Below are 13,814 nucleotides of genomic sequence, written 5' to 3'. Positions count from 1 at the left end.
ACAACATGCCAAATGTCACCCGCATTTAAACAAACCATTTGTTAAGCAAATTATAACTGCATTGTGCAAGAATGCATCCTATTAGAACGGAGGCCCAGCCCAGTGCTGCTGACTTGTAATCATCCTGCTTTCCTGCAGGGAGACATCCCACCCTGGCATCTGAGCCTGCAGAATGACAAGCGGGTTTGTTTGAATGATCCCAGTGTTACACAACAAGCCCAGGGATCCCAGGCAGGGGAAGTGGCCAATTTGGTAACCACAGCAACAGCATTCTTTCCAGCCCATCCGACTCGTTAGGGCCTCTAGTCTATGGGGGAAAGTAAACTCAGGTTCTGTTGGGTTATTTTAACACTGGAAGTATCAATTCATTTAAGGACCATAAAAAGGCTGCCCCGAGCTGTGGCTTCTTCTCATTAAACCTCTGTTAATGCTGTGAAAGTGAAAGCTTCAAGTTTATGGTTTCAGAATGTCCAGGCCGGATTTAATGAGTTTCCATGTTGGTTTGGGAGTCCACGCACTCTTGGATTATTTAGAAGGCAAGGCAGCTGGACATGGAAAAACAAACCCACTCCCCGGTACCCAGGAGAATAAGAAGACGGAGCTCGTCCAGGATACCTACCAGGTCTACAATCAATATCTTGCCTACATTGAGCTGCTCTCGCAAGTATTTGGCAGTAATTGCCACCGAATTAAAAAAGCAGAACCCCCTGCAGAATAGAGAAGAACAGAGAAATCAGAAAGCACATCAGCCAGGAAAAAAAAAAAACAAAACATTATAAATAATGTTCAGGGCATTTCTCAAAATGCTATATGATCTCTGAAGCCATAAATCTGCTTCTGGGAGGACCTCGCGAGCCTTTGCAGGCATCTGCTAACAATTAGAGGGTTGCAGAGCCGTGCACAGTGCAGGTGACTGCCAGTAACCCCAGTGCTCCAGGATGGCCGGTCTTCCCTGGTACTTACATGGCTGTTGACTCTTCAGCATGATGGCCTGGGGGCCTTACAACAGCAAACCCATTCTGTAAAACAAGATAGGTTTTCAATTATCAGATAGGGAAAGGGAAAAAAAAAAAAGAATTCTCGTCTCTTCGTGTAATATAGAGCAGCCAGCAAACAGGATTGGAACCTATTAGAGGCTTCTGAGCTCGCCCCCATTAGCCTTTCATAGAATTAGCAGAAATAAAATATCTGATTAAAGCTGCGTATATCATATCTCAAAGAGAAGGCTTGAGTGGAGCCTGGAAGGATGATTTCTGGGGGTTGGAACCAGTTGGTCAATGGGCACCCCGGTCACCGGAGTAATAAAATTCACTTAGGAATAAAACTTTATATCTCATTATATCTGGGTCCTGAATTCTTCTTGGAAGGAAGGAAGAGAAGAAATCCATTCTTGATGGAAGATGGCATTCCAGAAGCGTTATCACATTGTGAGTCACATTGAAAAAAGATTCCCACACAATGAAAATTTAATTTCCAATCCCAGTGTCAGCAAAATGACAAACCCTTTGTGTGTATGTGCATGTGTATGTGCACATGTGTGCGCATACACACACACACACACACAAGACTATCCTGAAGGGGATAAAAAAAGGGGGAAAAAAAAGGACAATGGGAAGGCCATATTTTTTCCAGTCTATAAATTTAGCTTGGAAGTCGGCCAAAGCTTGCAAGTTTATTGGATTCTCTAAGTCAATTTCTAACTCATGTTCTGGAATTTTATAAAGAATTCCTGTGCAGAACAGCAATCAGATCTAACTATGATCAAGGAATTCCTGAACCTCTAAGTTGGTTGTAATGTATCATAGAAAAATGAAGTAACTCCTCAACAAACCCAGGATCTATAAATCCTTATAAAACCATGATGTGGAGAAATGGAGGGTCCGTTCACTTGAAATAATCATTTCTCAGGAGGTTCACACTACCTTTCACTTAACTATGACTTGAGAAGCAAGTTAATAATAAAAAGTGTATTTTTCCCTTTTTTATGGGCAGTGGGTGGATAGGTGGGCTGTCCCTGACCTGTGATTTCATGAGTGTACAGTACTCCCAAGGGAAACTTCCTCCAAGAAAATAACTTGATAATTCATCTGCAACTTGTAATCTTAGAGAATCCTTGGGTCATTAGGAGGTTAAGTTCTTTGCCTTTGCTCCACAGCACAGATGTATCAGAGATAGTCAGCTCAGTCTTCTTAATTTGAAGGCTTAAAACCTCTAATAAGGGCATCTTAATGTAGGGTTTATGATCTTTGTTTTGATTTTACTCTTTTGCTATCTGTACTTCAGTATCATTGGCTTCTTTCATTCTCATGTATTAATTTTTCACATTTAAAAATATCATAATGGAAAGGGAAAATTCTCTAAGTTTTATTCGATGCCAAAGGGATCAGTGGCACAAAAAATGACTAAACTCCTCAGGTCCAACTACACAATAATTTAAGTCAAGCTGATGAACCGTCCTAACCAGGGAGTTTATTTCCAAGTTTTTCTTATGAAACATGCCAAGGATTTAAAACAGATTCATTTCATCAATCACATCATATTCATTAGCATCTAATGTAATTATCCCTTCATTTGGATGCTAATATGCATAATATTTTCTGAACCTTGATAGAAATAGGGCAACTTATCAATTCTGATAACTTCTTGTTCTTTAAGTTGTTCCCTATCAGCACAGCACTGGGTATCGCAGCTCAGAAGAGAATTATTTGAGACACGGTCATCATGTCATCATGGCTGGCATCAGAATTGCTCCGATGACAATAATAACACCCATGAAGCAACAAGTCCAGACATAATTAGCTTTGTGAAATGGTCTGTAAACACCAAAGCAGCTCAAAGAGAGAGATCATCATGGACTAGAGTTTTTGGAAAGGTTTCACAAGGCAGGTAACAAGTAATTATGAAAGTAGGGTAAGATTGGAGCAATGAGAGAAGAGGGGAAAGCAAATTAACAACAGCAAAGAAAAGAGTCAGAAAACCAAATGATATCTGTGTGAAATATTAAGCTTTATAGGTTTGGAGAGTTTCTGTTAAAGGGTGATGGAGAATAAGAATCAATAGGTAGGACAGGTTCATACTATAAAGATTCTTAGAAGCCAGAGAATTTAATCTACTTCCTTTGACTGCAAAATGTTGTCAAAAAAGGGACTTTCTTCATCTATGCTTCTATCTCCTCTGTTATCCCCTAAAATGTACTTAGAATTTTAATTACTCTCAATCTTTTACTGAAACCACTTTATACATTGACGTCTTTGAACAAAACTAGTTGTTTTTACTCATTAAACTCAATTCTGACTTTAGTACTTTAGATACACTCATCTCTTAAAAAGAAAAATTATTGATGACATTTTATACTACATTTATTTGTAGCTATGGTCCTCCTTAACCACCCTCTCACTCCACTGTGAGGAACAAAAATGTTATGAAAAACAACCAATAAAAGGGCATTTTCTGATGAGCTATGAAAAATTCTGTCTTTGCTGAGAGGACATATTTCATTTTCAATTCTTTGAAAACTGGTAACTGGTTTTTCAAGGTGTTTCCAATTGTATCACCTCCTGCAAAGAATGCCTTTCTACACCCTTAGTCTCACTCATCTTCTTCAGTCTTCAATTTATTTACTGTCTTGACATGTCTATTTTATTAACACCGTATATCAGGGACTGATGTGATGTTTACGGTCCTCTATATTCCTTATGTTTTAAAAATTACTTTATGTTTGAAATTTATATAATATGTGTATTCGCTGTGTTTCCACTTACCAGAAAGATCAAGGAGGAAAGTATCTCATAGCTCAGTTTCGAAGATCTTCTCATCTTTCGGTTGTGGTGAGTTTTTACATGAATTCAACACTTATAGAAAATGGTATTATCTTATGTCAATGGTTGTCCCATTATCCATTTCCTAATTTTTGGGTGCCAATGCCTTTACTGAGTCAGGTGTAATTACACCAAATCTTCTTTTCTTCTTTTATACTTTTATCTAATTTATTTTTTTTCATCTTGACTCTAATAAGCCAATGATATGATTACAGATGGAGAGTAGATTCCAATATGACACTTTTATTGCTATTTGTTCATTTTCTATCAGTGAAGATAAAATCAATCTCTTGTTTCACTATACTATTTGATGGAAGTCATACTCAGTGCCCTTTGGTTCTGTTTTTTGCATTACTTATGATATGGAAATACAAATGAATGAATGAAGCATTTATTAAATGCATACTGTGAGCAAAACGCTGGAGATACAAAATAGAATAATTAAGTCCCTATTCTTAAGGAGCTCTCATCCTAACAATGGAGACAACATGTATAGAAAACTTTATCTGGAAGTCACATGAAAAGGATTCAAGGTCCTAAGGATGCCATAATAAAGCAGATGAGAATGTTTCATAATTAATGTCATTTTCATAGTTGAAGTCATATGATTTTCTGTTATTGAACTATCAGTTTTCTGAGGACTTTGCAAACATTAAACTTCTCCTTATTTTTGCAGTTATATTTTCCTTTACATTTTTCATTATTCTCACTTATTCCCACCTTTGTAATTAATTAATGAAGTATATGCTGATTTAATTGACAGGGGCTTACTGAGTTTTTCCTAAACTTCTTCTTCCTCTCCACCTTTGCAATAGAAATTGGTGTCTGTTACAATTATCTCCAAAGTGTTTTCTTGATTTATGCTCTTTTCTATATCCATCTCTGAGTTGCTGACATAGGCAAAAGCAGGAATGAGGTTCATATTCATAGCCAAGAATTATCACCTAGTACGAAGCCTATTGGTGAAGATGCCTCAAAAAAGAAAGCATAGTTTGTTGGTAAAGATCAATGTGAAGCCTTTTCAACTCTGTATTATCTGCCTATGCTAAGAAACACTCACATAGCCTATTACCATCTCCATAACGCAATGAAACCACAGTGGAGGAATTCCAGTGACGGACTTTAAAATGTATCATTAAGTCTTTATCTCCAGCCCTCCCTTAAGTTTCTCTCTCCCTTTCAGGTGAATATTGTAAATATCCACTTGAGTTTTCATTTTCCATTTCAAACTCAGCATTTCTGAAACTAAAATTTTCACCTGAAATCAAAAGCTCTGTATTAGAACTATTACTTACAACCTATGTAAATGAGTAAGTAAAATGCATTTATTATTATTATTCAACTTCATGAGATAGTACTTGACCTCAAGAATGTTATATTTCAATAAGGGAAATGATAGATAAATAGGTTAATGGTAAATGTATAGACAGACAGGTGAATGGATGCACGGATGGACATACAGATGGATGGATAGATGATTGATAGATCTATGTGAAGTCATGGTATGGGAAGTGACAGAGATGGGCATGTCCTTGGACAATATTTATGTTGATTTGATTAAACATTTGAGAATAAAATGTATAAAATGAAAGTGGGAAGAACTTCTAGTCCCAGAGAATATAGGGCAAGTAACCAAACTCCTCACAAGCCTAATATCTGGTGGTACAATTTACAAAGTGAAATTGCAGCTGCAAGGTAGGAACAAAAGATTAAGCTGAAGATGAGGGAGGAAATCATCTTGGGAGAATTGTGAAATCAAGACACCAAACATCACATCTCAGTTTCCTTATCAGACACTATGTCAATCAATCAGGTTTGTGAGGACAGTCCCTGACAAAGGACTTCAAGGTCCACATTTGTAGAGGATGTAGTTCTCTGGATCACCTGTATCATTTACCCATCTGACTCATTATCATAATACTTTTAAGTTTGTGTCCAATACTTCACATTGACACTATGTGCATTAGTGGGAAAGAACAGCTCAGGTAGTTTTTAGGTTTTAATCTGTTTATCGAAGGAGAGAGAAATGGTGTGTAACCATTATGCTTTTGCTAAGAGCAAATTGAATAAACTTATTTGTTATTGGGAAATTGTAAGAAAGTAACCTCCTCATCCATTACCCCAATTCCTAGAAATTTAAAAAAAATGGTGAAACAGCTACATCTCTAAGGAATTAACCTACTAGTGTAACTGCAAATTAGATGAGAGAGCAAGACCAGAGAAATAGGGGAAGAGGGGAACGTAACATACACCAAGGACAAATTGCTTAACTTGTATGTGACTCAGATGACTCATGATAACATATCTACTAAGTCCTAGATGAGTTGTTCTTTTCACTGGTTAAGGGAATTTCCCAAAGAAACATCACATATTTTTAATGATACACAGTCTAACTCCAAAACAGAATGTAGACTTTGAGAAAGAACAACTGAATCTCAATATTTTGTCATTAATGCCCATCCAAGAGCATTGCACATAGGATCATAGAAAGCTCTAATGGTCCCTGAAAATCATCATGTACAATTGCCTCATTTGTAGCTCAAGAAACAAAGGTTCAGAAAGATAAAGTGATTTGCCAAAGATCACAAGTTATTATTAATAATAATATTTTGTAGCCTCCACTATATCCATTATGCTACATGCTTTAATATTTTTCTAATATGATTCTTATAAAAATCCTAGGAGATAGGTGTTATTATCCCCATTTCACAGATGAAGAAATTGAAGCAAACAGCTTAAATGACTTGCCCGGGGACATACAGCTAATTAGTGTCTGAGAACCAGATTTGAATGCAGATCTTAATTCTAGACTCAGTACTCTATCTGCTGTGTCAACAGCTGCCTCTATTACTTGGTAAAGATCAGAATCCAAATTAAAAACCATGTCCTCTGATGCAAAAACCCAGTACATTTTTCCTTTCATCATGCTTCCTGGACTGCACCAGGCTACATGGCAGGTACTTAATAATGTGTGAATTTCATTTATTTAGTTGCACTTTTTTAAGTCTGAAGAGGAGTTAAGTAACAACACAGATGATTCTAAGTCTAAACTCAGTGCATGAATTGGCAGTGACGAATGAGGAGAGAGTGACATTTCCAAGTCAGACTATCTATCTTAGACCTCGATGACCCAATCTTAGATCTTCAATGACCCCTCATTTAGAAGCCAAAAGAAAATGATGGAAAAGCCATTTCCTTCCTGTCCTATCATTTCTGGCTATGGATGTGACAGCTACCTCTAAAGATTAATGGAGCATACCATACAGCTGACCTAGAATCGACTACCAAAATCTTTTTTAAAGTGACTTCTTAGGTTGAAATTAGCAGTTACCTGTCTAATCGAAAGACATTTGATAAGTGGATGAGAATGGGTCACTATCAAATTTTCTAGCACGCTAACACTCCAAGGCAGTGAAACAGCCCAGATTATGAAAAAGGCAAGAAAAGTGCTGTATATTATAATTAGCATGTGAGGTGGGGACCCAGAGTAACAAAATCTTTTTGGCAAAACTCTGGGCACTAAAGATCTCTTATATCATAATCACAATTAAGTAATCACAAATATTACTGGAGATAAAATCACACAAATGAAAAGCCTACCTTCATTTATGTATATATGTGTGGGCATGTGTGTGAATATATATTACATATGCATGTATTTGTATCTATATCAACAGTGCAAGTTCAATTGCTTGCATATATTAATATCCATATCTGTGTGGATGTCTGTATACATTATGTGTGTGTGCATTAAATCCCTCATTAAAATATGTACTTCTTGATGGTGGGAGCAGGAGAATATGTTTGCTTTTCTTTTTATTCCCAAGAGCTCAGCACAATGGCTGGCATGTGGTAAGTCTTTTTATTGGTATTGTTGTTGTTGTTTAGTAATTTAGTCATGTCTGACTGTGACCCTGTGGACCATAGAATACCAATTATTTTTTGTAAAGATAATAGAGCAGTTTTCTATTTCCACTAAATGCTTATTAGCTGGCCAATTGATTGACCAGAAAGTGGTACTTATTAGCTAATAGGTATCTGAAGTTGGATTTGAACTCATAAAAAATGTCCCTGACTCCAGGTCTGGCCCTCTATTCATGTTATCACTTAGCTTCCCCTAAGAGGGCTCAGTTTCTTTCAAAACTCTATTCAAGTATCATTTTCTACATTGAAAACTAATATTCATATTGGTCATGTCCAGAAAAAGATGTCAAATTCTATACACTGAATCCTTCACACTTTATGTCAAGAGGAGTACCATGCTTTATCACGAGTCCTATGAAATAATGACTTATCAATGTATTTGCTCATAATTCCCAAGTCTTTCAGAGTTGTGTGTCTACAAAATATTATTGTTGGTGTATAGATTATTCTTCTGGTTCTGCTCACCTCACTCTGCATCAGTCCATATGAGTCTTCCTAAGTGTCTTTGAAACCATCCCTTTCATTACATGTTACAACATGATAGTATTCCACTACATCCACAGACTTGTCAGCCATTTCTCAAAGGATTGTCATACCCTCAATTTCTAATTCTATGCAACCATAAATAAGATATTATAATTATTAATCTATAATTTAAAAATAATAAAAATAATATAAAATTAATAAAAGTGATTTTGCACAATTTATAACAAAATTAAATGTTTCTTATTTTGATAATATTGTTCTTGTTTTCCCTTTTTTTCTTTTCCTCTTTCCCTCCTGATTTCCTTTTAGTGAACTGTTTCTGTATCTAATTCTGTGTAAGTATATTGGGAGTATATTCTTATCTTCTTTGACAATTCAGATAAGAATGAAGTTCAAGTGTTTCTTGCTACCCTAACTTCTTCTTCCTTGTTTTCATATATTTCCATTTGCTCACTGCTATTATGTGAGACAATGTTCTAATATCCCCATCTTTTCTCACCCAGTAAATTTTCTCTCCAGTATTCTTTTATGGTCACTAATGTATAATAGAACCAATAGAATTATATTTAATTATACTTTCTCTCTGAGGGGAAGTAGAGAGATTACACATCATTTCTTAAATTTGAATATAAAATTATCCTTGTTTAATCCCTTAGTCATTTATGCTTAGTTTTTTTTTTTTTTTAATTTCTCCTGTTCCTGTGTTTGGGCTTCAAAGTTTCCAAATAGTTTTGCTCTTTTCCTTAGGAATTCTTGGAAATCCTCTATTCATTAAAGATTTTCTTTTTCCTTCTGTTTGATGTTACTATTTTTTTTTCTGGGAAAGTTATTCTTGGTTTTAAGGTCATATCCTTTGCCTTCTGGAAGATCATATTCCAAGCTATCTATGTGTGACTACTAATTTTTTTTTATAATCCTGATGGTATTTCAGTTCTTTCTTTTGGAGTGCTTGTATTTTCTTTTATCTGGAATTATCTGTATCTTTTATCTTTATCTCTGGATTTTGTCTGTGTTTCTTGGAATTTTCATTTTTAGGATTTCTTTTGTAAGTTTATTGATATATTCTTCCCATTTCCATTTTGTCCTTTGTTTCCAAGGGATCTGGCAAATTGTTATTATTTTTTTTTAATTTCTTGAAATGCAAAGTCTCGGCTATTTCTTAGGTTATAATTTGCAGGGAGTCCAATGATTCTCCCCTCAAACAGTTTTCTAGCTCAGTTTTAGTTGTTCTATTGTTGTTATTGTTGAGATATCTAACATTTTCTTCTATTTTCCAGTTTTTTTCTTTGTTTTTACTATTTTTCTTGACTTTTAAAATAATAATCTTCTTTTTGGCCCAATTTAATAAAAGGGAAGTTTGTCCCTTGGTGTGTTTTGTTACCCCTTCTCTCAGGCCGTTAATGACCTTTCTTGTTCTTTCTCTGTTTTCTCTTTCCCTTATAATTCTCTCACTTAATTGAGGAAAACTCTTAAATTGCTTTTTAACATTTGATTTATCCAGCTGATTCTTCATCCAAGCCATGTTTGTTTGTTTGTTTTGTGTCGTTTAGAAATATTTTGGAATAATTTTCTTTTGAGTTTGTGTTGAGAATATATTCACAGTATTATAACGGCCCCTTCTGATAGGATTCTTTTTTGTTTACTTATCTTTGCAGACTACTTCCAGATTTTATATGTATATTTTATATTTAGAGAGAGGCTCTATGTACTCCTTAAAGTTTAATCAGGTCCTACTGCTGTTTTCATATGCTATTAACTGTTAAGTTGTTTCAGGATCTCAAAGATGCCTCTGTTTGGGGAACTACAAGCTTTCAGATCTCCTAAATGCTGATAATTTCATCTCTCTGTGAGCTCTATAAAGCTCCTGATTTGGGTTTGGGTCTGAGCATTTTGTGGGCTTGTCTTATTTGAACTTTCATTGAGCTGCTTTCTGGAATTGGACACGGTCTACAGCTAACTTCCCTTTGGCCTGAGATTCCTTCCCTGATTATTCTGCTACATTGGGTTTGAATTGGATTTGGTTTGGGGTTGAATCTGTACCTGAGACCCAGTTATACTCTTTGGGTTTAAGCCATGCAGGTTGATCATTTCTGAACATGCTCCTTATTCATTACACAATCAAGGATGTGACCCTTCCTCACCTTTATATAGAGGTTCCCTTCATGATACACTCTGGATGGATCATCCCAAACTGTGTAATGATCAACAAATCTGTCAGTTATTATCTGTTCCCAAACCTTTTAAAAGGTCAGCTCTTTCTCTGCTGGGTCTGGTACCCTTTTTAACTTGGTATCCATGCAACCTCTTCCTGTGCAGGAATGCTTCTTAGGGTACAGACCTGGATAGATCCTGTTTATAATGTGCAGACCACTCTGCCAGATTAGGAACGTATCTTAATCATAATTTAATTTCTTTCTTAGATTTACCGATTAGGATTTATCAGTACATTTTCTAGGTCTGTTTAGATGACTTGTAATAGAGGGTGGCTCTTGTATTTCTTCCTTCTTCTTCACCATTTTTGCCGTATCTTTAATGATAGGTTTTTTAACACCAATATTCCAAGTAAAACTCTGTAAAACTTCCCAATTCAGAAGAGTTAAAGATTAGGAACCCTCAGGGACAGAAGAGTAATTAAAGTGCAGTTTTTGCAGCAATATTTCACTGGTGGTGATTCATGTACCAGAAGTGGTAAAAGAAACATCCAGAGCACGTATAACTGGATAGGGATGTGAGAAATAAATGGGCAGCCTGGATGTTCTTCCAGAGGCTTAAGAGACAATGCAATCACTTTTTTGAGTTTAAAGATGGTCAGAATAGCTCAAGCACGCCTGTTTTTTTCATTCTTGAAAGGAAAAAAAATGATCAACTTCCTGATTATAGACTCATAGACTATAGACTTCAGGACGAAAGCAACCTTTGAAACTATCTGTACAAACCATTCGTCTTACCGGTGAGAAAACTGAGCTGAAAAATTGAGGGGCTGACTCAGGATCATATATTTAAGAAATGGCAGATACTGGCTTTTAATGAAGATTGTTTTCTGAACCAATCAACACTGGGAGGTTCATTTCTCTCTGTGTCTTTTATGAAAGCAAAAAATCTGGAGATATATAGGATTTTTTTTTGGAGTCGCCTCCTACATTTCACCTCAATGCTAACCTTTAATAAATTAAATACAATTGCTGTTGCAGTGAATCCTAAAAATTCAATTCAAGTCAATATAATAAGCATATATCAAGTGCATATTATGTGCCATTTATTCTGTTAAGAGATGGGGAGATACCGAAAACCAAGCACAATAGTCCCTGCCATCAGATGGCTTCTATCTCAGTGAATGTGTGTGTGTGTGTGTGTGTGTGTGTGTGTGTGTGTGTGTGTTGAGAAGGAAGGGGAGGAGATGAGGTACACACATACAAAGCAGTTGCACTCGGAAAAGAAATTTCTCTGGCAGTGAATGGAGTATTGGATTCAAAGATTGGAAAACATAAATTCAGCTCTTTCCTTTGCATTCATTATCTCTGTAATCTTGACTGAGTGACTTTGTCTCTGCACTCCCACCTAGCCCCCATTTCCTTCTCTATCAAATGTAACTCACAAGTTTATTTTGAGAATCAAATGAAATCATTAGAGAAAAGCACTCTGGGAATTTTAAAATCCTCTAGGAAGGTGAACTATCAATCCATATTGTTATGAAGAAATTAAAATGTTGAGAAGACAGCTAGATAGTGCAGTGGTTAGAATACTGGTTCTGGAATCAGGAAGTCTCTTTTTCCTGAGTTAAAATCTGGTCTTAGACACTTACCAGCTGTGTGACATTGGCAAGTCATTTAATCCTGTTTACCTCAGTTTCCTCATGTATCAAATGAACTGCGGAAATAAATGCAAAGCACTCCAGTATCTTTGCTAAGAAAATCCCAAATAGAGTCATGGAGAGTTGGACACAACTGAAAGGACTCAACAACAACCACCAAAGTAAATAATAACAAAAGTCTGAATTATAAATTATACTTTCAAGGAATATAGAACTGAAGAGGTGTACTTCCATACTTAAGTCAATCATGAATATGCTGCAGAAACAACAAAAAGTGGAAAGGGGGGAAATCAAAGTGATGTTAGAATATTTTATTTATTTTAGAAGCAAAAGTGTCATGGTAGAAAGAAACCACTTGCTTCAAGACAGCAGATTTCAACTTAAAAAGACACCTTCTGGGTAGCACATCCCTGGCCTAGGGGAGCAATGAGATCTCCCACTAATTCACCTTTAAATCTTATTACCCATGCAAATTTAACCAAGTCATTTCCCCTACTTGGGTCAATCTCTGTTCTACCATCTGCAAAATAAGGGACTAACTGGCTTCTGAGGTACTTTCTGGCTTTGGCTCAATGATATAGGAGAGAGTTGGCCAGGTGGTGGCTAAGACCCTGGAATCTGGAAGATGAGTTCAAATGCACTCAGGCACTGACTGAGTGATTCTGAGCAATTCTCTAATTTCCTCTGTAGGTCTCAATTTCCTCAATTATAAAATCTCCCTAATAATAGCATCTCTGTCACAGAATTGTATCAAATGGGTTGATAATTTCTCTTTCCTCTATTTCTTTCTTTCTCTCTGTCTCCCTCTTTCTTCCTCCATCCCTCTCTCTCTCTTTTTCTCTTTCTCTCTCACTGCTTTTCTTCTTCTTTCATCTGAGCCATTTCAGCTACAATATATTCAGCTATGACGTAAGCACCCATCTACTGGGGTGCTTATTTAGGTGACTACATGTCACCTAATAGGGTTTTGTGATTTATAATTGAACTTGTTATGAGCACCAATGTAGTCTTGCTAATGCTAACATCTAAATGACTAAATAAAGGGGCAACCTTGTTCTTTCCCTTTAATTCCCATTTGCGGAGGCTGTTTTTTTTTTTTTAATAATATATTTATATCTGTCATGGAATCAGCTGACGTCAGCCTCAGTGAGTGTCTCACATTCAGAGATATCTTAAAGATGATGATCCTAAGACTGTTCATCTGTTTCATGGGAAGGAAGAAAGCTTCACAAAGCAAGCTTGCCTCTTTCACAAAAGCCAGGAGGTTGAGAAAGAGGTCCAGAGATACACGAAGAAAACAATATAGGACATTTAGTAATGACATTTTGCCTCACTAAGGGAGTCCATGGGAACAAGGAAAATAAGAGAGATTCTGCACTCAAGGCTGAATTGAATGATGGTATGGACCACAAAGTCAATGCTTGGCTGCCAGCTCATTGCCCAACAGAGGCTGAACAGAAGGAGCCTGATGACAGCTTTGGAAAACAGATCTTAGAAAATTTGGCATTTGAGGTCCAGGATGGCTTTAGTCATATGCCCAACCTGGCTCTGGCTGCACGGAACCATATTTGTGAAAATCAAGCCTAGAGTGGGAAGGAAAGAAGGGATTGAGGGCTCCTTCTATTACATATAATTCATTCTGAGCCGCAGAATAAAGACAATAACGGTGATTCAGCTTTGAGTGAATCACAAGTGTGTGTGTGTGTGTGTGTGTGTGTGTGTGTGTGTGTGTGTGTGTTGGGGGTGGGGAAGAATTAACAAATATCTACTTCTAT

The 13,814-nt window shown here is 36.4% G+C and overlaps 1 protein-coding gene across 3 annotated transcripts in view; it reads right to left on the bottom strand.

Moving 5' to 3' along the window:
* Positions 1 to 13,814, bottom strand: part of HDAC9 (histone deacetylase 9) — an 867,097-nt gene that overhangs the window by 188,923 nt on the left and 664,360 nt on the right. For all 3 annotated transcript variants that reach the window (XM_052000806.1, XM_052000813.1, XM_052000807.1), the window contains 2 exons: positions 964 to 1,019; positions 620 to 707 (listed from right to left, as the gene is read on the bottom strand). In XM_052000806.1, the coding sequence (XP_051856766.1) occupies positions 620 to 707; positions 964 to 1,019 (144 nt within the window). The remainder of the gene's footprint in view (positions 1 to 619; positions 708 to 963; positions 1,020 to 13,814) is intronic.

Source organism: Antechinus flavipes, chromosome 5 (genome assembly GCF_016432865.1).
Source record: "Antechinus flavipes isolate AdamAnt ecotype Samford, QLD, Australia chromosome 5, AdamAnt_v2, whole genome shotgun sequence".
Lineage (NCBI taxonomy): Eukaryota > Metazoa > Chordata > Mammalia > Dasyuromorphia > Dasyuridae > Antechinus > Antechinus flavipes.
This window is presented reverse-complemented; position numbering and strand designations above follow the sequence as displayed.